This window comes from Oryctolagus cuniculus, chromosome 6 (genome assembly GCF_051225735.1).
Source record: "Oryctolagus cuniculus isolate XC-2025 breed Fujian yellow rabbit chromosome 6, ASM5122573v1, whole genome shotgun sequence".
NCBI classification, from domain to species: domain Eukaryota; kingdom Metazoa; phylum Chordata; class Mammalia; order Lagomorpha; family Leporidae; genus Oryctolagus; species Oryctolagus cuniculus.
This window is the reverse complement of record NC_142872.1, coordinates 160526150-160551468: the sequence shown is the minus strand read 5'-3', so window position 1 is coordinate 160551468 and position 25319 is coordinate 160526150. Positions and strand designations below refer to the sequence as shown.

General features: G+C 54.2%; 1 protein-coding gene across 6 annotated transcripts in view; it reads left to right on the top strand.

Annotated features, from left to right (window-relative positions):
- Nucleotides 1-25319, top strand: part of ZFAT (zinc finger and AT-hook domain containing) — a 205569-nt gene that overhangs the window by 68430 nt on the left and 111820 nt on the right. For 4 of the 6 annotated variants that reach the window (XR_016236025.1, XM_070075863.2, XM_070075861.2 and 1 more), the window contains exons 4-7: nucleotides 11373-11558; nucleotides 14854-15004; nucleotides 18056-19509; nucleotides 20298-20530. Coding sequence is in view for 3 of the 6 variants with exons in the window: in XM_070075863.2 (XP_069931964.2) it covers nucleotides 11373-11558; nucleotides 14854-15004; nucleotides 18056-19509; nucleotides 20298-20530 (2024 nt within the window). In the remaining 3 variants the exon portion in view is untranslated. Of the gene's footprint in view, nucleotides 1-11372; nucleotides 11559-14853; nucleotides 15005-18055; nucleotides 19510-20090; nucleotides 20208-20297; nucleotides 20532-25319 lie in introns of those variants that run through there. The other 2 variants (XR_016236027.1, XR_016236026.1) reach the window with 2 other exon arrangements.

The following is a 25319-nucleotide window of genomic DNA, read 5'->3' as shown; positions in this document are numbered from 1 at the left end:
CAGTCCAGGCTGCTCAGGAACTGCCAGGAACTGCTAGGCCACTTGGGACCTGGCTGCTGCCTGCCCCCAAGCTCCATGAATTAGAGCTCCCCTCTTGCTGGTCATGAGGACTTCCAGGGAGAGGGACACCATCTGAAACCAGGAGGGTGCCATGCACCCTCCCTTGGCTGCCAGTCCACTGTGGCTCTTGCTACCGTGCACCCTCCCTTGGCTGCCAGTCCACTGTGGCTTTTGCTACCGTGCACCCTCCCTTGGCTGCCAGTCCACTGTGGCTCTTGCTACCGTGCACCCTCCCTTGGCTGCCAGTCCACTGTGGCTCTTGCTACCGTGCACCCTCCCTTGGCTGCCAGTCCACTGTGGCTCTTGCTACCGTGCACCCTCCCTTGGCTGCCAGTCCACTGTGGCTCTTGCTCACCAGAGGGCACTCAGAGCCTTTGCTGGAGGCAGCAGCTGGGGACACACTGACAGAATTCCGCCCAGGGGTTATTGCTGGGGAGACACACAGCGCTGTGCATTCTCACTCTGTCTTGGAAGAGCCTCCTGAGGAGCTGAGCCCTTGTAGGATGGATGGCCTAGGGCCCAGCAACCTTTAAAAGCAGCCATGCCGCTGGGCCTCGGGCATCCAGGATGTCAGAACGTGGCTGCGGCTAGGGCCTCAGTGAGATCCCTGCAGCAGGCAGATTCTCCACTCCTCGTTCTCCCTCCAGCTTTCTGAGCTTGGGCTGTGGCCAGACACCAAGCCAGACCTCGGGGGTGGGAGTAATAAAAGCCTCTTACCTTGAGCGTCTGAGGGGCAGGGGACAAGGACAGGGATGTAAACAGATAAAATACGGTGGCGGGTTGAACCACAGGGAGCAGGCGGGCCCACGTGTCTGTCGGGCGCATCCTGGAAGACTTCCTGGAGCAGGGGCCGCACACCCCATCTCTTAGGATGACTTGCCCCTGGAGGTGGAGGTGGAGGTGGGGGAGATGAGCCGGGCGTTTCCCCCGCTGATGGTTCTTGCAGAGCCCTGCAGGCGAAGCGGTGCAGGTACGCGTGAGGAGGTCTGGGTTTGTCAGTGTGCTCAGTGTGGGGCACATGGGGTGATGTGGAAGAGGAGGGCCGGTGTCTTCCTGGTGGGAGCAGGTGCTTGCCTGCCCTTCCCTGGCAGCAAGAGAGACGGGGAGATGTGAGAAAGCCCGAGGGAACAGGGGAAGGAGTGTGATGCATATTCAGCAGGTTAGAGCAAACTTCTTGCGGCGAAGAAGCTTTTCAAACTGTTGTGTTGGCAGGGAGGATTGGCTCCGTGGCAGAGTCCCCTAGCATAATCCCTTATCAGTCTGCTGTTCTGACAACTGTTCTGAGCTTTCTGTTACCGTGGCTGATAACGCTTCACTCTACAGGGTATTCTGAGATTTAATTAGTGCTTGGGCAATTTAGAATAGGTGCTGTAGAATATTAGCGCAGCATTAATTATAAATGAACGCGTCTGAACTAATTTCTACAAATGCCTGATTGCATTTACATTTAACTCCTCACCTGCCCGTCACCAGTTCAGCATTGCATCTCCAGGTGTGCGGCCCCAGGCTCACTGTGCGCTTCCCCGTGTGAGCAGGTTCTGCGGCCGTGCCTGCAGTGACCTTACGCTGACTCATTCTGCAGATTCCAGCCTTCCAAACTCCTCTGCCAAGGGAGGAGCCTGGCCCCAGCTCAGGTGCCCTTGACTCCAGACCCGGTGTTCTCCACGCGTCGTCCGAACGGTGACCTTTCGTTGCGGTGATGTAAGACATGGTGCCTCACACGGCCTGCCCTGTAGCGTCAGTGCTGTTTGCAGGGCCCTGGAGGGATGTGGAGGACAGGTGAGGGAGACTGTGGGGGAGAAAGTGTGCGCTTTCATCAGTGACTCATTGTACAGCTGCCTCAGGAGTTCACGTGAGAAGATAACCGTGGTCTCAGTGCCCGGACAGTCACAGCGGGACTCGGACGGCGCCGCCGAGTGTTGTGAAACTGACTGCCGCGGAGGGCCTTGTTTTCCCGGCGCAGACGTTTATGATCCTTGGAGGAAGGAGCGGAGCGTGGGAAGATTGTCTCAGAGGCACACTGTGCACGCCGTGTGTGTGACGGCGGGGGCGCAGGTGCTGGTTAGTGCTGATCAAAGTGCTTTGTGCGCTGTCACGACCCGCCCCGAGGAGTGCAGTGCGCCTGCCTCGCAGTACGTCCATAAAGCAGCAAAGCCAGACAGGCGTCGCCCCCCTCCCGGGAGCTGGCTCACCCAGGGCAGGGCCATAGAAAGTTCCGTGGGGCCTGTGCCCGTCCCCTCTGTTGCCTGTTTAAGCCTGGAGGCCAGATTTCGGCTGTTGATCTCAGTAAGTTCACTTCCTGTTTGCTCTTGGATAGAGAGCTCTTGCAGTGCCCCGTGAAGATGTATCTTCAGTGCAGCTTGCAAGCAAGACTTGGCCTGAGCATTAATCGTGTAATCAGCTCCCGTGCCCGAGTCAGGGTGTTTGGGAGCTGGTGCCTCTTGCAGGTGGAGTCTGTGGGGCTTGGGGTCTAGCCTGGGTGCCCGCCCCACCAGCTCTCTTTGACTTCTTTATTTCCCACCCTTGGACGTGCTTATCGGGAGACCCCAACTTGCCAGCTCGCCCTCCCCAGACACTGTCCTAGGCCCTGGGCGTTCTGAGACCAGGGCAAGTACACCACCAGAGCTCCCTGGGGGCCTCTGACTTTGCCTGTGTCCCTGCCCTGCCATCCTGGCAGTTTTACCACCAGAGGGGTCAGGCTCTCAGCGGGCGGAGCGGATGCACTGGGCCAGTGCCAGGCCGTGGACGTCTGGGCTGGAGGGACACAGAGCCAACTATGTCCTGGGGGGTCCTGCATCTGCAGGAAGCATTAGGAACAAATGGTCTATGGCTGTTTATGGGGACTCACTGAGGCCACACAGCTCAAGCGTCCCACCTGCAGGCCTTCAGCACCCACAGCCCCATAGCATTTGCTTGCCCTGATGTCAGAGAGCGCCCGGTCTGCACCAGAGGGCGGCGGGGCGGGAGGCAGGATGGGGTCCTTTACGGGCAGCTAGCCTGCCTTTAAGGAGCAGATTCCCGCACAGAAGCAAGACTGGCCAGGCCAGAGTGCCGTCTGCCCCTCGTCCCCTCCTGGAGCCCACCGCAGAGCTGGTTCCTCCATGCCCCTTGTCAGAGGTTGGGGAGGGGTGTGGGAGGGCTCCCTTTGTAGTGGGAGGGGCCTGGGCGCCAGGGGGTCTGCCCCTGCAGGGGAGCACCTCTGGTGGGGTCACCTCTTCTGTCACGGAGCCTCTGCTCCCTGGTGTCTGTAGAGGGCTCAGGATTGGTCCTGCCCCACCGGGTGGTGAGGGCTGATGGAGATGGTGCCAGGTGCAGTGTGCTGCCTGACTGGGCGGTGACCGTACTTGCTCATCCCCTGCCCAGGGATGTGTGGCCTGAAGGCAGGGTCTGGCCTGGCCCTTCTGTGGGTCCCAGTGTCCGGCACCAGCGAAACCCCCAGAGCCCTTCCCTGTTACTTATTGGGTGAGTGGGTGAGGTTGGGAGGTTCGAGGCGTCTCCCTTCTCCATCCTCTTTATTGCATTTCTTGAATGTGTTGGGTGCAGTGGGAGGCTGAATCCTGTCTGGCCTCTTAGAGCACACGTGTCCTATGGAGGAAGGCAGATGAGAAACAAGAGCCGGGTCCCTGGAGCTTCCTGCCCAGCAGGGAGTGTTGCGGGAGGCACTTTGGTCAGAGTGAGAGTGGTGGGCCGCACTCTAGGAACTCATTCTTCACTGCTCCCCACCCCTGCACTTTCACTGGGCTCTAGAAGAACTGTGACCTTCCAACAGAGCTTGTAGTTTACTTCTTTATTATGCTTTCAGGGGGCCAGACAGGAAGGCAGGCCTGAGGGGGACTTGGCCATGGGTTCCGGCAGCGTCTGGCTGTTGGAGAGGGCTTTGGTTTAGAGTGAGAATTCCCACACAGGACCTGAGAGCAGGTGTGTCCTGGGCCCGTGTCGGGGATGTGGGCTGAGAGCCAGGCGTGCCTGGGGAGGGTCCTCAGAGCTCTCGGGGCTCTGTGCTCTCCCAAAGGACCAGTGATGCTGGCGGTGGGCTCCTTCCTGACGAAATCCCAGGCACCCGTGGAGGCCACCAACCAGGTCCTGTCTAGTGACACGTTGTTTCTGAGGCATGTTCAGTTGTATTTGCATCATTTCTCAGGTTTCGTTTTTGATTTCTGGTTTATTATTGTGGTCACAAGTGATACATGATATGATTTTGGTTTTCTTGACTTCGTTGAGATTTGTTTTGTGGCATAGAAAATGTTCCAGGTGCTGATGAAGAGAATGTGTGTTTTGCAGCTGTTTGATGGAGTGTTCCGTAACGTCTGTTAGAGCCATTTAGTCTGTAGTCCAGCTTAACTCTGATGCCCTTTTTTGAATTTTTGCCTGGATTTTCTGTCCGTTGATGAAAGTGGGTAGGTCAGGTCTCTATTATTACACTGGGACTTTTCTCTCCTATGTTAGTTATAATAATTTTTAAATAAAATTGTGTGTTCCTCATTAGGTGAGTATACATTTACAGTTGTTAAATCTTGTTGAATTGATCCCTGGATGATTGCATGATGACTTTCTCTGTCTCTTGTTCTAGCTTTTGTCTTGAGGTCTGTTTTGTCTGACACCAGTACGGCTACGCCTGCTCATTTCTGCTTTCTCTTTTCTGTGCGTCTTCAGAGGTAGAGTGAGTTTCTTGTAGGCACTAGAATGCTGGTCCTTCTCTCTAATCCTTTTAGCCAGTATGAATCACTTAATCGAGGAGTTTAGTCCCGTTTATAGTCAAGTTTATGACTGATAAGCATTGACTCAGCCTTGTCATTTAAAGGATTTCTTATGTTTACTTTGCTCCTTATTTTAGGAGTGAGTTTTGCACCTCTACATGTCTTCATGGTGGTAGTTAAGTTTCCCTGCCTCTGAGTGGACGACTCCCTTAAGCCTCTTCAGTAAGGCTCGTCTGGTGGTGAGGAGGTCCCTCAGTTTTTGCTGGTCTTTATTTCTTCTTGATGAAGCGTAGCTTGGCTGGGTGTGGTATTCCTGGCTGGAATTCTGTTTTTCTTCCAGACCTTGGAGTTTGTCATTCCATTCAGTCCTCACGACCTGTGGAGTTTCTGCAGGGAGAAATGTGCTGTTGGTCCCACGGGGCCACCTTACCTGGCCCGGGTGCCTTGCTCCTGCAGAGGTAGACGTCTCAGGCTGTGTTGGACGCTGCAGAGTTGACTGTCATGTGTTGCAGTGAGGCTCTTCTCTGGTCGTGTTATCTGGGGTCCTGAGGGCCTCCTGTACTTGGATGTCCAGGTATTTCTGAAATTTGGGGACGTTTTCAGCTGTCATTTCAGTGAGGTCATCTATGCGTTGCCTCCTCCCTCTGCCCTCAAGATGCCCACCATTTGTTCTCCTAGTGGTGTCCCAGAGGTGTCAAGGCTGTCTTCATTCCTTGCTTGTTTGTTTGTTTTTGGTTGGCTGGGAAATTTGGAAAGACTTCCATGTCTTCAATTCAGATGTCACTTCTGCTTGCTCTGGGCTGTGGCTGGGGCATTCAGCTGTATTTTTTTTTTTTTTTCCCATTTGGCTTGTTGAGTTCATTTCCAGGATTTCTGTTTGCTGCTTTTTCAAGATCCTTATCTCTCTGCTGAATTTCTCATTCCCATCTCGCATTGTTTTCCGAGTCCATTCAGCGGCGTGTATTCTCCTGCATCCTTACCATCGTCCTTTTGAATTCCGTGTCAGTCATTTCCCCGGCCTGCCTTCCTTTGGGATCTGTCACCAGAAGCACTGTTGGGCTCTCCCGTGGCCGTCCTGTCCCCTGGCTTTTTCACGCTCCCTGGGTCCCTGCATTGATGTTCGTGCATCTGGCGGATTCGTCGTTTCCGTGACTTTTAATGAGCGCTTTCGTGGTCAGAAGCTTTTTCCTGAAGCTCTGCCTTCAGATGTTGGCTTGCAGGCTGCTCTGGCTTCAGTTCTGGTTGGAAGCAGTAGGGTAGCCTCCCTATACCTTCTTCCACAGCAGTTGGTGACAACAACAGTGGTGGCATGGTGCTTCTCTGACCCAGCAGGGGGGTATGGGGACTGTTAGTGGGTCTGGGGTCAAAGGCGTGCTGGCCTGCAGTCATCATGATGGGGTTGTGGGAGTGCTGGCCCATGGTCTGGGAGAGTTTGCTTGGGTACCCTTGGCAAGGACGTGGTCAGGATTCAGGCTTGGGTACCCTTGGCAAGGACGTGGTCAGGATTCAGATAGCGTTGACCCACGCCTGGCAGGGCAGGTTGAGTCCCTGGTGTCTAGGCAGTGTCTCCACACCCGTCTACCTTTCCTTCTCCTAAGCCGGTGATTACTCTGTCAGTGTTATGTTGCCTAGCACTGGGCCATGGATGGGATGAGCAGACTTGTGGCCACCTGCCCTGTGATGCCAGGTCACAGCCAGAGACCACAGCCTCCCAAGACAAGCACAGCACAGGGCATGGCCAAGGCTCACTTTGCTAGGACTCCACCTGCTGCTGAGGTGGGCTTGCAGCCCACGGCTGCTGCTGCTAGGCACAGGTGATGCTGGCCAGGATGTTAGCCCAGTGGCCTGGGGCCACAGGTCTCCCCTTAGGACCAGGGCAGCTCTAGTGCTAAAAGGCTTTTTCACAAAGATAGTATCTTTAGGTGCTGGTTTGTCCACTGACTGAGGGAACAAGCACTGTTGGTATTTACTCAGTGGTGGTCTTACCAGGTCCACGACAGTCCTGTGCTCACTTTGCTGCCCACCCCAGTGGCTGAAAACTTGCTTCCTGCCATAACCTGCAGTTGGGGAAGGGGTGGGGAGGGCAGTCCCTTGGCTGCCCAGGCCAGCATTAAGCTGGCTCACACCCGAGTTTGCCCTGGGTTGCACAGGGCCCTGCTCTGTGCTGCAGCAGCATAGCAAGCTCTCGAGAGGCTGGGGGTGATGCAGCATCCACCTGTTCTGCCAGGGTCCAGGTCTCCACTGGAGCTAGAGCAGTTCTGGAGCTGTCTGGGAGTCCAGCCTGTGGGAGGGGCCGTCTGGTGCTGCGTCTCAGGTCTCCACTGGAGCTAGAGCAGTTCTGGAGCTGTCTGGGAGTCCAGCCTGTGGGAGGGGCCGTCTGGTGCTGCGTCTCACCACGGCGGTGCTGATACTGCGCTCCAGTGCAAAACCCTGGCTCACTCTCACCTACCCTGCAGTGGCTGAAGTCTTGCTCCACTGTCTGCAGCAGTGAGGAGAGGGGAGGTGGGGTGGTCCGCTTGGCTCAGGAGGGTTGAGGGGCCAGTCTGCAGGTGTGGCCTGGGACTGGAGGTTGTGGGGCCCTGTCTGCATCTAGGTTTCAGCATAGCAGGCCTGGCCCTGGTCTGGAGTCTGAGGAGTGAACTCAGTCCCCCTCCCCCCTCACGGGAGTATCCTTTCAGGCTGTGCTCCCCGGGGCTGGGAAAGGGGTGAGCGGCAGCTTTCTCTGTCCTGCCTTCTTCAGTGCATCTTCTCTCTCTCTTTTTCTGTTTTAAGATTTCATTTGGCCGGCGCTGTGGCTCACTAGGCTAATCCTCCGCCTGTGGCGCCGGCACACCGGATTCTAGTCCCGGTCGGGGCACCGGATTCTGCCCTGGTTGCCCCTCTTCCAGGCCTGCTCTCTGCTGTGGCCTGGGAGTACAGTGGAGGATGGCCCAAGTGCTTGGGCCCTGCACCCCATGGGAGACCAGGAGAAGCACCTGGCTCTTGGCTTCAGATCGGCGCAGTGCGCGGGCCGCAACGCACCGGCCGTAGCAGCTACTTGGGGATGAACCAATGGAAAAAGGAAGACCTTTCTCTCTGTCTCTCTCTCACTGCCTAACTCTGCCTGTCAAAAAAATAAATTAATTAAAAAAAGATTTTATTTATTTCTTTGAGAGGTAGAGTTACAGACAGAAAAAGGGAGAGACAGAGAGAGAGAGAGGTCTTCCATCTGCTGGTTCACTCCCCAAATGACTGTTATAGCTGGAACTGGACTGACCCGAAGCTGGGAGCTAGGAGCTTCCTTGGGTCTCCTAAGTGGGTGCAGGGGCCCAAGCACTTGGGCCATCTTCACTGCTTTCCCAGGCCATAACAGAGAGCTGGATCAGAAGAGGTGCAACCGGGACAGGAACCAACACCCAAAAGAGATGCCAGTGTCATAGGCAGAGGCTCAACCTACTGTGGCACAACACCGGCCCCACCTTTTCTTGTTATTAAACTAAAACCAGGCACTGTGGTCTCTTGCCTGGCTTCCATAGCTCTTGTGACTTTGGTGAGTTGCTGTGCAAACCAGTGTCTCAGTGGGGAGACGACCTCTGGGACGTGTTCTTCTGCTGCCAGCTTGCTTGCCCCCCTCTTGGCACTGGTGTGTGGCTTCCAGACCCTCAGCTACTCACCCCCCATCCCCACATGCCTGGTTCTGCAGTGTGCACCTGACACGCGATGCTCAAACAGAGTTGACATCCAGTTTATCCCCTGCGGAGCGTGGGGGTCTCTTCCGCTGCTTCCTATGGATGCTGCCTGTCTTGGGTGCGTGCCTGTTTGCTGTTGATCTGCGCTGTTAACCTGGGTTAAGCTTTTGGCAAGATCTGATTCTGAGGTCCTTCTTGTGTACGTGCGTGTGTGTGTGTGTGTGAGAGAGAGAGAGAGAGAGAGAGAGCGAGCACGAGAGCGAGTGAGAGAGCACATATCTATTCCTGGCTTATCACCCACATATCGAGTTGTATCTCGTGGTGAATTCTGTTATAAAGTGAAGCATCATTTTCAAGCAAGAAGCCCTGTAAGATGCTGTTTCTGTCTTTTTATAACATTCCATGTGTTACGCTCAGGTCTCTGTGCATGTGGGTTGTCCAACATGTAGGGCGCACAAAGCATTTCTGTAATTTAGGCAATTTGTAGACCTCTTGAAAGTTTTTATTGTAGTCACTAAAAAAAACAGAAGTAAGGCAAAAACTGCTGTTGGGCGTGGTGCTGTCCAGCCTCACGCACACAGCACTCCTGTTTTTGGTTGATCCTCTGCCCTGTGAGTCTCCTGTCCTTTAGGTGTGGGCCTGGAGTTCTGCCTCGGCTTCGGGGAGTGACGTTCGGTTCTGTGTGACTCAGCGACCTCCTCTGTTCATTTTCCCCTTCACCTGGTGTGAAGGGACACTGAAGGTCCCTTTCCAGCCAGCACTGCCCTGCTCCACTAGGTCTGAATGCAATCCTGGCCCCTGGCCGACAGGGCAGGCACCGCAAAGCCCTCGCCTAGGGGGTGTGGAGAAGCAGGCTGTGTGTCTGGACTGTCTGAGCCCCAGCCAGGTGTTCCCTTGCCTCATCTTGAGCGCACGCCTTCCCCGGGATCATCACCTTCTCCTTTTATCTTTTCCCTCTGGACATCCCTGACCCTCTCTGTGTGGGCCTGGGGAGGCCGACTTGATCCCATGGAGCACAGGAGCGCAGACTGACCGGGCTGCCTGGGGCTGTCTCTGTCTGCTCTCTCCCATTCCTCTGGCCTCTCCCTGGCTCTGATTTCAGCTCCTGGATAGTGGCTTTCTGAACCCCGCCTGACCTGCCCCTGCCCACCCACTGCCCATTCATGTCTGGTGCAGCGCTCTGTGGAGTCCCTCCCTGTGCACCTGCCAGGCACCGTGACGAGGGGATTCTTAAGCATCTTGTTTCAGAGAGCGCGGCTGTGGTTCTAAGACAGCGAGAGCTGTCTTTCTCCCTTCCCTGTGTTCCCGCTCCTGTAAAAACCTGGAGCAGCGCACAGGCCTTCGTTCTTCACCTTCACATACACGTTTCTCACCTTTGGGCTGATGCCCTGTCTGGGGCCCACGCCGTCACTCTGCACTGGGTGCTCTGAACCCACTCGGTTTCTCCTGCACAACAGTGGCACAGACTTAAAGCCCAGATGCTGTGCAGCCTTTCCCCAGCTTAGACTGCGTCAGTGGCTCACCATTGCCTTCCAAGGGCTGCGGATGGGAGCCTGCAAGTCTCCCCAGAGACAGTGGGCTCCCCCACTGTTACAAGAAATTTAAGGTTGGAGCCTGTAAGAGTCTGGATTTGCAGTTTTTCCTTTGATGGTCAGAAGACGTGGCTGTCGCGCCACTTGGCAGGACGTCCTCAGCAAGAGCTGGGCCTCTGCTCCATCCGTGCAACGCCAGCAGCTTCTCCCACTACGCGCCCAGGCTTCCTCCAGGAGCCTTGGAGTCCAGTGCCCTGGCACTCTGCCAAGGAAGCTCCCAGACACCTCGTGGGCATGCAGGGCCCTCTGGGGCTGGCTCTGTCTTACTCCCAGACACCTCGTGGGCATGCAGGTTCCTCTGGGGCTGGCTCTGTCTTACTCCCAGACACCTCGTGGGCATGCAGGGCCCTCTGGGGCTGGCTCTGTCTTACTCCCAGACACCTCGTGGGCATGCAGGGCCCTCTGGGGCTGGCTCTGTCTTACTCCCAGACACCTCGTGGGCATGCAGGGCCCTCTGGGGCTGGCTCTGTCTTACTCCCAGACACCTCGTGGGCATGCAGGGCCCTCTGGGGCTGGCTCTGTCTTACTCCCAGACACCTCGTGGGCATGCAGAGCTCTCTGGGGCTGGCTCTGTCTTACTCCCAGACACCTCGTGGGCATGCAGGGCCCTCTGGGGCTGGCTCTGTCTTACTCCCTTTCCCAGTTTTATTTCTGCCTCACTGCTTCCCCACAGCTTTGTACCCAGTAGTTTCCTCCTGGTCTTTGCTGCCCCACATTAGACTGGAATCCTGCTGTTTTGGACAGCAGCTACCTCTGCCGCATAACCCCAGCCACTCTTGTACTAACTGTGTTTTTTAGATATGAGTTCCCTCCCAGGAAGCCCTCCTGACCTCTCGAGTAGAATCTGCTGTCCCTTCTGGAATCGTCTGGAGCCCCCTCTCATCCCCTGGGCTCACAGTGGACTGTCCCGGACTGCAGGGCCCCCGGGGCCAGATCCAGCATTCTCCTGCTCCTGCCACCAGGCCTGGCACACACTCATAAGTGAGGGAGTGGTTTCTTTCTTAGGCTGTAAACCTTGGAGTTTATCTTCCTTGCGGTGTTGCTGCCTAATGCTTTTGAGGACTCTGAGGCTTTGTGAGAACAAGACAAGACGCCACGTCTGCTTTTTCTGGCAGTGTGCTCCTGTGTTCCGGGGCCCTGAGTGTAGCCTGTGGCTGGGTGCACTGACTGTGTGTCGCATTGAGTGAGGGAAGAGCCAGAGGGGGCCGTGCAGCAAGACTGTGGCGGACTGTGGACCAGCAAGGGAGGGGCTTGTATCCATCTGTTTCCTCTATCACCAGCCCAAAGGAGAGTCACACCCACTCCCTGTCACTGACACAAAGGGTATTTTATACCTCTTGCTGCTTACTCCCTAGGTAATGAGTCAGATCTTGAGCTGGAAAAGAAGCATAAGGAAGATGATCGCGACAAGGCCCCGAAGAGACCCCGGGCACAGAAAACAGAGAAAGTGCAGAAGATCTCAGGAAAGGAGGCCGGGCAGCCTTCCGGAGCAAAGAAGCCCATCATCAGTGTGGTCCTAACTGCGCATGAAGCCATTCCAGGTGACCTCAGCAGGCGGGACGTGGAAGTGTCACTGTGGGGCCGTGTCAGCCGTGGGCGGTGCGACGGCGTCGTCCAAGTTCTCACTCCAGCCTGTGGCCCCAGGGGTTCATCCACTGGTGGCCCCCTACTTGGTGCCCGGTTACGTTGGAACCATGGCAGACCCACATAGCCAGGGCTGTTGGGGTGGCTCACAGAGGAGGCGGCGAGCCCTGCTGGCCCTGCTAGTCTCTGCCCCTCCCCCACTGCTCAGCTGTCCTCCTCTGTGTGAGCCCCCTCGGCCCAGGCTGACTCTGCCTAACTCCTTTTGTATTTTTAGTGGGTTCACCAGGTATTTTATAATGCTGGAAATTTCTGTCTCCAATTTCGTGTTGCACGAATACCTGGTAGATAAGTTATACTATTTTTTAAAGAAAAACTGTTGAAATCCATACTTAATGTATACTAAGCTGATCTTCTGTATATTAAGATAATCGAAAATGAATCTTGATGTGAATGGAAGGGGAGAGGGAGTGGGAAAGGGGAGGGTTGTGGGTGGGAGGGACGGTATGGGGGGGAAGCCATTGTAATCCATAAGTCGTACTTTGGAAATTTATATGCATTAAATAAAAGTTTAAAAAAAAAAAAAGAAAGCTTTTATTTAATGAATACAAATTTCATAGGTACAGCTTTTGGAATATGGTGGTTCTTCCCCCCCAATACCCGTCTTCCCACCCCACTTCTGTCCCACCTCCTACTCCCTCTCCCATCCCATTCTTCATTAAGATTCATTTTTAATTAACTTTATATACAGAAGATCAACTCATATACTAAGTACAGATTTCAACAATTTGCACCCATACACACACATACAAAGTATAAAGTACTGTTTGAAAACAAGTTTTATAGTTAATTACATAGTACAACTCATTAAGGACAGAGGTCCTACGTGGGGAACAAGTGCACAGTGCGTCCTGTTGTTAACAATTGACACTCTTATTTATGTCAGTGATCACCTGAGGCTCTTGACATGAACTGCCAAGGCTATGGAAGCCTTTTGAGTTCACAAACACCATCACTATTTAGACAAGGCCATAAGCAAACTGGAAGTTCTCTCCTCCCTTCAGAGAAAGTACCTCCTTCTTTGATGGCCCCTTCTTTCCACTGGGATCTCACTCACAGAGATCCTTCATGCAGAACATTTTTTGCCACAGTGTCTTGGCTTTCCATGCTTGAGATGCTCTCATGGGCTTTTCAGCCAGATCCAAATGCCTTAAGGGCTGATTCTGAGGTCAGAGTGCTGTTTAGGGCATTTGTCATTCTATGAATCTGCTGTGTGGATTGCTTCCTATGTTAGTACATTCTCTCCTTTTTAATTCTATCTATTTGTACTACCTTTTTTTTCAGCTTTTATTTAATAAATATAAATTTCCAAAGTACAACTTTTGGTTTATAGCGGCTTTTCCTCCATAACCTCCCTCCCACCCACAACCATCCCATCTCCCACTCCCTCTCCCATCCCATTCTTCATCAAGATTCATTTTCAATTATCTTTATATATAGATCAACTTAGTATATACTAAGTAAAGATTTCAACAGTTTGCACCCACACAGATACACAAAGTATAAAGTACTGTTTGTGTAGTTGTTTTACCATTAATTTGCATAGTACAACACATTAAGGACAGAGATCCTACATGGGGAGTAAGTGCACAGTGACTTCTGTTGTTGATTTAACAATTGACACTCTTATTTATGACGTCAGTAATCACCTGAGGCTCTTGTCATGAGTTGCCAAGGCTATGGAAGCCTCTTGAGTTCACCAGCTCCGATCTTATTTAGACAAGGCCATAGTCAAAGTGGAAGTTCTCTCCTCCATTCAGAGATAGGTACCTCATTCTTTGATGGTTTGATGGCCCGTTCATGGGCTTTTTATCCAGATCCGAATGCCTTAAGGGCTGATTCTGAGGCCAGAGTGCTGTTTAGGACATCTGTCATTCTATGAGTCTGCTGTGTATCCCACTTCCCATGTTGGATCATTCTCTCCTTTTTAATTCTATCAGTTTTTATTAGCAGACAGTAGTCTTGTTTATGTGATCCCTTTGACACTTAATCCTATCATTATGATCAATTATGAACTTAAACTGATCACTTTGACTAGTGAGATGGCAATGGTACATGCCACCTTGATGGGATTGAATTGGAATCCCCTGGCACGTTTCTAGCTCTACCATTAGGGGCAAGTCCGATTGAGCACGTGCCAAACTGTTTTTGTACTACCTTTTATTAAAAGTCTCTTCCAGGATGGGGCTCTTCAGTCAGAAGCAGTTTATGATCGATTTCAAAATCCAGTAACTTTCTTTTGTATCCATTTGGGGCAATAGCCATCAGGTAAAACTTTAAATATTATTTAGGATTTTTAGAACAGCTTCAGCCTTTTTGGCAACTATTTACTTGTCTCATAGCAATTCATTATTAAAGATATTCTTCTTTTATACTTCACTGCTGGGTGAGGTGATCAGTAGAGAGTAAATCATATACAATCATATGAATAGAACTTTCTGGAAAGCATTTGTCTGCCCCACTCATGGGAGAACAGTATTGTTTTAAAAAACGCAAGTCCCAGAAGAGAGTTTCCTGTTCTCGATGGTACCCAGACAGGCACCACCCCACAAATGTTCTGGAAAGTCAGTGGAGGCATTTTGAGGTTTCTGTAGTGAGGGCAACAAGTGGGGTTAATTCTCTTTGCTATTCCAGGAACAAAGAGACATTGGGGTCTTTGTTTTGCGCACGTGTTACACACACCTAGGTATGCAGGGTCCACTGCTAGGAGAGGGCGTCCTTCTTCTCACTTCGTACAATTGCAGAGTTACAGGTGAGGCTTTCCACTGCAGACCGTTTCATGGTTTAGAACCAGGCACCTTGAGATCTCAAGGCACTCGTGTATTTGGGGTTGGACCCCAGACAGCCCAGTGTCCTGTTGACATCCGTTTCCTCTACTCCGTGTATAGAACCTTGCAAGGCCATCCATGTGTATATGATATGGGTGCATATATGTGAATATGTTTTTGTTTAATAAGATCAAAGGAAATATGCCACTTGGCCTCACCCCCTTCACGTGCACACATGTGCACACACACACATACACTCACACAGAGGTTACATGCGTGAGCTGAAGAAAAATGTACTGTCTTGTGGGGGTCTCTTGTAGTAAAGAAAAGTCTTGCTGAGCACGGCCGTGTGCTGGGGTGGTGGCCGTCAGGGCCCAGATCAGGTAGGGATCGAGTCAGTAAGCAGTGCTTTGTGCATCAATCTCAGGTACTACCAAGATTGTTCCGGTGGAAGCAGGTCCCCCCGAAACAGGAGCTGCGAATCCTGAGACCACGGCAGCAGACCTGGTGCCTCGGAGAGGGTACCAGGAATATGCCATTCAGCAGACGCCGTACGAGCAGCCGATGAAGTCGAGCAGGTAAAGTGTTTCGTTCTGTGTCACTGCAGCCAGAGTTGGGACACAAGCGGCCTCCCCAGAGCACAAGGAGTGTCATTGCGTTCGTTGACCTGTGTGCTGTTCGTAGCCTGTTTGTAAAGCATATTGACTTCTTGATTCCACAGCAGAATAAGCCGGTCTGTTACAGCCCTTACTGTGTTGGCTGAGCTTGAAAACTGGGCACATCAATACGCCAAGCAGAAGTTGGCTAATGGAGGTAGACCCTTTTACTTAAGCAGATGTAACTCTTATTTTTTTTAAGATTTGTTCATTTGAAAGGCAAAGTTACAGAGAGAGAGGGAGAGAGATCTTCTGTCTACTGGTTCACTACCCAAATGGTTGCAATGGCCAGGGCTGGGTAGAAGCCAGGAGCTTCCTCCAGATTTCCCACGTGGGTGGCATGAGCCCAGGTACTTGGGTCATCCTCTGCAGCTTTCCCAGCCATTAGCAGAGAGCTGGATCAGAAGAGGAGCAGCCGGGACAGGAACTGGCACCCATATGGGATGCCGGCATTGCACGTGGTGGCTTTACCTGCTATGTCACAACGCCGGCCCCAAGCAAATGTGTCTTCAACCTTAATCAAAAGAAGTGTAAATGTGGCCTCAGATTTGCTGAGCTTTATAGCGGCACATAGTATAATAATAAAATCATCTTTATTTCTCTCCTATTTGTAAAGGATACATTACTTAAAAACAGAGAGAGAGGGAGAGATCTTCCATCAGCTGGTTCACTCCCCAGCTGGTGTCATCCCAGTGGAAGTCAGGAGCTGGAACCCATTTGGCTCTCCCGAGTGGCAGGGTCCTCAGCACTTGGACCATCTTATGCTGCTTTCCCAGGCAATTAGCAGAGAGCTGGACTGGAAGTCAAGAAGCCGAGACTCGAACCCACTCTCACATGGGGTGCCTGCGTCACTGGTTGGGGCTTAACCTGCTACGCCACAACACTGGCCCTGCTCCTACTTTAAAAGTAACACAGTTATGTCATAGGAAGTTCAAGAATCTCATATGTTTTAAAGTATCCCAGATTTACTCTTTCTAGAGTTCACATGCCTTAATAGTTTTCACAATATACTAAGGTAGATTGTTTCAGTTTTGATACTTTTCTCAAACGTGGAATGTACTGTTTCTAACTTTTTAAAAAACTTATATCTTGAAATTAATCTTTCATTCTTAATACATATTAAGAAATGGTGCTTTCGATTGTGTGGGTCTGTTGTAGTTTATATAGCCAGTCTTTGCTGTGATGGACAATGCATTGATTGATGTCTCTTCAAGACTTCCTGAGGGATAAATTGCTGGAATTGAAATTGGCTGCATCAAAGGATGTGAGTGCGTAATACGTTAATCAACATAAGCAGCTGTCCTGCAAGCTCCTTGTATCCGCTGACGGCCTACAGTGAACGAGTGCGGCTCTCCACACCCTCCCTTGCCTGGCTGTAGCTGTAGCAACCTCTGATCGCTGGAGGTGGACAAACACGCCTGTTGCTGATGTTTCTCCCTGTTTTTGGAAGGGTATTGAGGTGTTCTTGAGTAGAGCATAAACTTTAGAGTCACACAGACCAGGGTTGGCTCTAGACTCTTTAATTCCAGCTCAGTAAACTGGTTGCACCCTTGGGGGGTGCAGTGTGGCCAGGGAGGAAGTTCACCCGCCATTTCCTGTCCCCAGTGCGTGTGCAGGACCTGGGCAGCTGCCGTTTGCAGGTTTCAGGGGTGGCCCTGTGCAGGGCCGTTCTCTGTGTGTGTGGTCACACCGGGGCATGATGGCTGTGTTGTGGTCTTTCCGGCAGTGTAGACAGGATCAGGATTGATGTGCAGGCTCTAGAGTCAGAGTCTGTCTGGACCCCTCTTATCGTTGTATGGCATGGGGCAAGTACTCAGTCTCCCCCCGTAAGCTGGTGTTAGGACCGTAGGGTTGGGATGAAATAGTTGGCATGGAGCTGGCCATATGATGAGCACCCAGTCACTGTTAGCAGCCACTGTCCTGTCTCATTCAGCACGTCCAGGCCCAGACCGAAAGAGGAGCCATGAGGCACCTGTGATGTTCTTTCTCATCACATACCCAGCATCTCACACAGTTGCCGAACACATGGGCAGGGGTCAGGAACCAGCAGTCACTGGCTACTAAGTGATGCATGCGGTCAGCGAGTGACAGTCATGGTTTCTCCATCTGAGCTCCGGTCCAGTCCTGGCAGTGGATAAAGATGGAGAGCCGCACATCATCTCCTTTGGCAGGGCCATGGGAGGCAGCCGTGTGGTGCAAGGCGGCACGGAGCTGCCTGTTCTGTGCTGCAGAGAGACAACCCACCTCTCCTACCTGCCGGCCGGGCTCACAGGTGTCCCTGCTTCCCATGGGCAGACACAGCCAGTCCAGAAAGGGAGCTGCAGAGCTCAGCTCCTGAGTCCAGATCCTCTTCCAGACTCCCCAGTCAGGTGCACAGGTTCTGTCTTCCTGGGGGGAAGTGAGGACTGATGGGGCCCTCTCCTGTGGAAACCTGCAGACAGGGGAAGGGGGTCACTCCCAGCTGCAGTCAAGTGACTTGGCAAGTCTGGATGAGCACAGCCATCTGGAGCACTGTGTATCTAGGGTCATGAGCAGACCGAGCTTGGCCCGTGAAAACTGCCCCATTAGACGATGCCAGGATCTGTACAGCTCAGCCCCAGACCTCGCTGGTGGTCAGGTATGTGTGAGTGACACATCCTACTTCCCTTTTCCTTCTCCTGTGTCCCTGTTGTCTTTTCTCCTTCTTCCTCAAGCCACACCCAAACTTCTCCTTGTCAGGTTTTCCCATCTGCCTTCACCGAGGCTAGGGATCCAGCATATTCCAGTCAACACCGTCACATTGTTGCGTACCATGCACTGACCTCTCTTTTCTCCCTCTAGGCTGTAAGCTCCTGACAGACTCCAGACCACTGGTCCTGCTTGCCAAGTGCACGTGTGCATTCTCCAGCCTCCGCCCTTCTTAGTTCTCTGCTATGAGTCCAGTAGGCAGGCTCGGGTTCTCCAGGTGTTAACCTCGCTGTCATCTGTTTCTAGGCTAGGTCCCACCCAGCTCAAAATCTTCACCTGTGAGTACTGCAACAAGGTCTTCAAGTTCAAGCACTCCCTGCAGGCCCACCTGCGCATCCACACCAACGAGAAGCCGTACAAGTGCCCCCAGTGCAGCTACGCCAGCGCCATCAAGGCCAACCTCAACGTGCACCTGCGCAAGCACACCGGCGAGAAGTTTGCCTGCGACTACTGCTCCTTCACCTGCCTGAGCAAGGGCCACCTCAAGGTGCACATCGAGCGGGTGCACAAGAAGATCAAGCAGCACTGCCGCTTCTGCAAGAAGAAGTACTCAGACGTCAAGAACCTCATCAAGCACATCCGGGACACACACGACCCGCAGGACAAGAAGGTCAAGGAGGCCCTGGACGAGCTCCGCCTGATGACCAGGGAGGGCAAGCGGCAGCTGCTCTACGACTGCCACATCTGCGAGCGCAAGTTCAAGAACGAGCTGGACCGCGACCGCCACATGCTGGTGCACGGGGACAAGTGGCCCTTCGCCTGCGAGCTCTGCGGCCACGGGGCCACCAAGTACCAGGCGCTGGAGCTGCACGTCAGGAAGCACCCCTTCGTCTACGTCTGCGCCATCTGCCTCAAGAAGTTCGTCAGCTCCATCAGGCTGCGCTCCCACATCAGAGAGACGCACGGCGCTGCCCAGGAGGCCCTGGTCTTCACCAGCTCCATCAACCAGAGCTTCTGCCTCCTGGAGCCCGGCGGGGACATCCAGCAGGAAGCCCTGGGGGACCAGCTGCAGCTGGCCGAGGAGGAGCTTGTGTTCCCGGGGGGGAGTGCGCTCAAGGAGGAGGCCTGCTCCCAGGAGGCCCGGCCTGGGGGGGTGCAGACGGAGCTGGAGGCCCCCCTGCAAACCCCTGCCGCCACCGTGCAGCTGGCCACCCCCGCGGCCGACGGCACGGCCTTGCCACCCTGCGAACTGGAGACCACTGTGGTCTCGTCGGACCTGCACGCGCTGACCGTGGTCTCCGATGACTTTCTGTTGAAGAACGATACCTCCTCTGCGGAGACTCACACTGCCCCCGAGAAGGCCTCCGACTCCCAGCACGGAGGCTCAGCCCAGACTCAGGACAAGGAGATGGCACTGCTGCTGTCCCAGGCCAAAAGTGCCGGGCCGGACCAGGAGACCCCGGGTGCAGAGAGCCCACCAGGTGGAGGGCAGGGAACGGCTGCCCTTGCAGCCGGCGAGCCAGAGCCTAGCCAGTGTCTCAGGGCAAACCCAGCCGAAGCCTCTGAACTCCTTCCCCCCGCAGCTGGTGGTGGGGACACGGCCGTGTGCCAGCCTGACTCTTGCAAACCTGCCTCTGAGCACAGGCCTGGTAGTACTGCGTTCATGAAGGTCCTGGACAGTTTGCAGAAGAAGCAGATGAACACCGGTTTGTGCGAGCGGATCCGGAAGGTGTACGGAGACCTGGAGTGTGAATACTGTGGTAAGGAAGGGTAGCACCGGCGGTGCGGCCGAGCAGCAGGCTCCTTCCCAGCAGCCCCTCCGTCCTGTCATGCCGTGGTCACCTCGTGTTCTATTTGAGCTCTGTCTCTCTGCAGGGAACACTGTAAATGAGCCCCCCCTTCCACGGCAGATAGGGCTGCAGTTAGCACCTGGAGTCCCTGTGGGGGCAGCCGAGGTGTCCACACAGCTGCCCATGTTGGGTTGGTCAGGTGTGCCTGCTGAGGTTACTGCACGACCTCGACAGGAACCCTGACCAGGAAGGATCTTCCAGCTCATGACGAGTGTCGAGTCAGCTTTCACGTGTGGCCGCGTTCTAGCCGAGGAGGGAGAGGTACGTGAGTGGCTGGAGCTCTCTGCCGGGAGGCCCCGGATGGCACCCTCCCTCCCGCTCACGGTGAAATGCTGGCTCCTGGGTCTCCGGCGGGGGCTGGTGCTGCGGCAGTAGGGAGCCCAGCTGCAGCCCCAGTGCCCAGGCGCCTCACAGGGTTTGTGCATGTGCATCGTAGCGTTTGGCACCATACTTGGTCCTCGATAAGCACTTGTTTCCTCCTCCTCTCTCAGCGCTGGCATCATGCAGAAGGTAGTAGCACCCTTACTCTGAAAAGTAATGTCCAGACAGAAATGTGGTGGAAAGTGTGAAGAGTGACTTGGAGACAAGCCAGAGAGGAACTAAATATGGTAGTTTAAAAAAATAATAGTAATTTAAAAAAAAATTCAAATTCGGTATGAAAGAAACTTCCTTGTTCTCATGTGAAAATATTTTTTTAGGCAAACTTTTTTGGTACCAAGTGCATTTTGACATGCATGTCCGCACCCACACCCGGGAACATCTGTATTATTGCTCCCAGTGTCATTATTCCTCCATCACCAAAAACTGCCTTAAACGCCATGTAATTCAGAAACACAGTAACATCTTGCTGAAGTGTCCCACTGACGGCTGTGACTACTCGACTCCAGATAAATATAAGCTGCAGGCACATCTTAAAGTTCACACAGAGCTGGTAAGTAGCCCGCCCGAGCGGCAGCCCCGTCTCCCCTGGGTGCGCATTGCTTTCTCACGTTTATGCCTAACGCAGGTGTGCCTGCTGCCGGTCATCCGTGCCCGAGCATCTGGCCTCGAAAACGTAGGCAGGGCCACCCCAGTCAGCAGCGCTCCACTTTGCACACAGCTGCTCCCCCGGCCCTGTCTCAGCGAGAGCCTCTAATCCGTTGCAAAAAGAGATGAGGTTGAACAAATTGCTTTCTGTGCACATGTCTCAGCGTCAGAGGGAGCCCACAGAAGAAAGAACGGAGTAGGGAGGGAGCGAGGGTTTCCTAGATGCCGACTGAAAGGCTTCATCGAGACAGGGATAATAGTAACCGCTGCCACTGGAAGTTGTTGGGGGGTTAATTTAGATAATGCCTTGAAGTGCGAGGAACAGTGTTGGGCTGCTAGGAAGAGCACAGGGAGTGTGGACAACCAGCGTTGGGGCTTCCTTCCGTCACATATTGCAAGCTCTCAGAGAAGGAGTGGCCGTGAGGTGCTTTTATTTTAAAAATGCCTTGCGGGTTCAGGGTGCCGTGAATATTCATGATGTTGTGTTTGCTGAGTTCTTTGGTGGGAGAGCTTGAAGCACAATGAATCGCTGTTTATTTTTGCTAATTCTATCTGACTCAAGAGGCTGACACCTGAGAGCCATTTGAGACTCCTTACGGTGATGAAGGAGGCGCACCTGGCCCCAGGTGCAGTTCTGTTTAATTGCATCCCTTTTAATGCAGCACGAAGCTCAAAATGAGGCCTCAGAAAGTCGCTATGCTGCCATAGTTTTCCGGCATGAACACGGCTGACACCGCGGCTGTTTGTCTGTAGACCGTGAAGCCAGGGTGCTTGGGTGTATGGGCGGTCAGAGCCCAGGGTTGGGGGTAAGATCCTGGACTGCAACACTGTCTCCAGCTCTCTCACAGGCTCCGTGGCCTTGGGCTCAAGGACAAGTAGAAGCCTTCTGTAAACCATGTCTATTAAAAAAATCCATCCCGTGTCCATGTACACATATATCACGCATATATTTACAGTACGTGTATATATGCATGCTATTTGTATGCATCTGTGCGCATGTAGACACATAGGTGTGTGTGTGTGTGCATATAGATCTGTGGTTATGGAGAGGTTAACATGGAGTGCTGCGCCTGTTGCACAGCTGAGCGTGTGTGCCAGCTGTTCACCACAGCCCACCGCTCTCAGCACGAGCAGTTAGTCCGTCACTCCCGTGGAATTCCTGGGAGGTTGGCGCTGTTTCTGGTCATTTCCTTCGGGCAGAGGGTCTGGGGTGGCAGAGTTCCTCAGGGTGACTTTGCTGGGGGCTCCAGCAGGTGCATGAGTGAGGAGGCCCCCATGACAACAGGTTTCTGGAGGAGCCTTGGCAGGAGCCCGGAAAGACTGCCAGGCTGTAACCCTGGCCGCCCCGTTTCCTCTGCTTTGTCCAGCCTAGGGATGCACCGCGTAGCCACTCTGTGCCTCGGCTGACCCGTCCTCAGGTGAGGAGTGGAGAGGGAACGTGTGCAAAGGTCCTGGAACAGTGCCCGGCGTGCAGTCAGCCTGAGGGGCCACCGTTGTGTTGTTTATTCCGCTTGTCCTTAGGAAACGCGTTGCTCTGAAGCCAGGCGAGTGGATGATAAGACCAGGCAGGCTGTCAGTGAGCTTCAGCTTCTGGACCCTTCCTTGCTCACACTCAGACGGTGCCTGCTCAGTGTCTGAGCCGACGGACTCCTGGCCCAGCCCAGCCTCTCCTTCCCTGGAGGCTGGTGCTCAGGCTCCTGGCCACGGCCACACCCCTGTGTCCCGGGCCCTGGCAGAGCAGCAGGCACCTGCTGAGCCCTTGACCCTGCTTTGTGCTGTTATTGAGGAAGGGGCACTTGAAGAAGTGTCTTTGCACTGTACTCTGGCTGTGAGTCCCCCTGCGGAGAGACTCACCTTACCAGGGTCAGCACTTGGCAATGTGCCCCACAGCCAGGGGAGGGGTGTGTGTCGGAGAGAGGACCGGTTGCTGGCTTGGTTCTGTGGCCGGGCTGGGTGTCGTCTGGGGTGGTCTTGACGTTGGGGATTATCTCCTCCACTGGGTACAGTAGGCGCCTGCGTTTCAGAGTCATTTGTTCACCTGTCCGTGGTCACCACGGGTAAGGGACAGAGTTCAGGTCACGTCCTTGTCACTGCCCCATGTGGTGGTCATCATTAATATTAATGTCAGCCATGCTGTTCTTGCCATGTGCCCTGGGCCCTCACACACCATCTGAAGGAAAGCTGTGGGCATGGGCTGTGTCCCCTGAGGTCAGGGGTGGTGTGGACACTTCCTGTGCCGAGTGGCATTCGTGTCCTCTGCTGCAGTAACAAAGCAGGAGAGGAACAGGTGCCCAGTCGGGGCACGTGGCTCAGTTGACCTTATCAGAAGGAGTGCCGTCCTGCTTCTCATTAGCGCTGGCATCATCCTAGGAGTCCTTAACCTTTAACCTCAGCCTTTCCTCTTGCTGCTGTTTGCACTTCTTGCCAGGCATGGGATCGCAGGTGTAAGGCTCGCTCCCTGCCTGCAGCGACTCTGCTTGTGTGCAGAGACCCACGGGTCCACGGGAGGGTCAGCTAGGTCCAGAGTGACCATGGGAAGGTCATCCAGGTCCAGAGTGACCATGGGAAGGTCAGCAGGTCCAGAGTGACCACGGGAAGGTCAGCCAGGTCCAGAGTGACCATGGGAAGGTCATCCAGGTCCAGAGTGACCATGGGAAGGTAGCCAGGTCCAGAGTGACCGCGGGAAGGTCAGCCAGGTCCAGAGTGACCATGGGAAGGTCAACCAGGTCCAGAGTGACTATGGGAAGGTCAGCCAGGTCCAGAGTGACCGTGGGAAGGTTAGCCAGGTCCAGAGTTACCATGGGAAGGTTAGCCAGGTCCAGAGTGACCACGAGAAGGTCAACCAGGTCCAGAGTGACCACGGGAAGGTCAGCCATGTCCAGAGTGACTGCGGGAAGGTCAGCCATGTCCAGAGTGACCATGGGAAGGTCATCCAGGTCCAGAGTGACCGTGGGAAGGTCATCCAGGTCCAGAGTGACCACGGGAAGGTCAGCCAGGTCCAGAGTGACCGTGGGAAGGTCAGCCAGGTCCAGAGTGACCGTGGGAAGGTTAGCCAGGTCCAGAGTGACCACGAGAAGCTCAACCAGGTCCAGAATGACCACGGGAAGGTCAGCCATGTCCAGAGTGACCTTGGTAAGGTCAGCAGGTTCAGAGTGACCGTGGGAAGGTTAGCCAGGTCCAGAATGACCACGGGAAGGTCAGCAGGTCCAGAGTCACCATGGGAAGGTCATCCAGGTCCAGAGTGACCATGGGAAGGTCATCCAGGTCCAGAGTGACCATGGGAAGGTCATCCAGGTCCAAGTGACCGTGGGAAGGTCAGCCATGTCCAGAGTGACCATGGGAATGTCATCCAGGTCCAGAGTGACCGTGGGAAGGTCATCCAGGTCCAGAGTGACCATGGGAAGGTCAGCCAGGTCCAGAGTGACCGTGGGAAGGTCATCTAGGTCCAGAGTGACCGCGGGAAGGTCAGCCAGGTCCAGAGTGACTATGGGAAGGTCAGCCATGTCCAGAGTGACTGCGGGAAGGTCATCCAGGTCCAGAGTGACCGCGGGAAGGTCAGCCATGTCCAGAGTGACCATGGGAAGGTCATCCAGGTCCACAGTAACCGTGGGAAGGTCATCCAGGTCCAAAGTGACCATGGGAAGGTCATCCAGGTCCAGAGTGACCGTGGGAAGGTCATCCAGGTCCAGAGTGACCGCGGGAAGGTCAGCCAGGTCCAGAGTTACCATGGGAAGGTCAGCAGGTCCAGAGTGACCACGGGAAGGTCAGCCAGGTCCAGAGTGACCGCGGGAAGGTCATCCAGGTCCAGAGTGACCATGGGAAAGTCAGCAGGTTCAGAGTGACTGCGGGAAGGTCATCCAGGTCCAGAGTGACCATGGGAAGGTCATCCAGGTCCAGAGTGACCATGGGAAGGTCAGCAGGTCCAGAGTGACCACGGGAAGGTCAGCCAGGTCCAGAGTGACCGCGGGAAGGTCATCCAGGTCCAGAGTGACCGTGGCAAGGTCAGCCATGTGCAGAGTGACCACGGGAAGGTCAGCCAGGTCCACAGTGACCACAGGAAGGTCAGCCAGGTGCAGACACGGGAAGGTCAGCCACGTCCAGAGTGACCATGGGAAGGTCAGCCAGGTCCAGACACGGGAAGGTCAGCTAGGTTCAGAGTGACCATGGGAAGGTCAGCCGGGTCCAGACACGGGAAGGTCAGCCAGGCCCAGAGTGCCTTGCTCACCCCAACCTCCCCAGCGGCTGAGGGGTTCTGAGGGCTGCCGGGAGGAGGTGTTCTGGGGTTGATGAGTTGATTTGGGCAAAGGAAGAGGTCAGGAGAGGAAACTCTGGCAGAGTGGATGGCGCAAGCCAAGGGGAAGCCTGGAATCCATCCAGTTTGTTGGGGTACGAGGTGTTTTCCTGGAGCGGGTGGACTGTATTGCCTACATAATGAAAGAATGATTTACAAAATGAGTTCCAGCGGACTCTCTAGCCCGTAGGCGTTTTCTGTCAGGAAGCCAAGCGTCCAAGGCGATGTTGCTGCAGTAGGAAGGCCTCCCGCTGCCTCCGATGCAGCCCCCCTGGACCTGACAACCAAGGGCCATCACCGGATGTTTCAGTGGAGTGTCATCGCCGTGTGAGTTCAGTGGTTCTCAGGATGTCCTCAGAGCTGTGCAGCTGTCCCCGCGTTTAATCATGGAACTTTTCTTCCT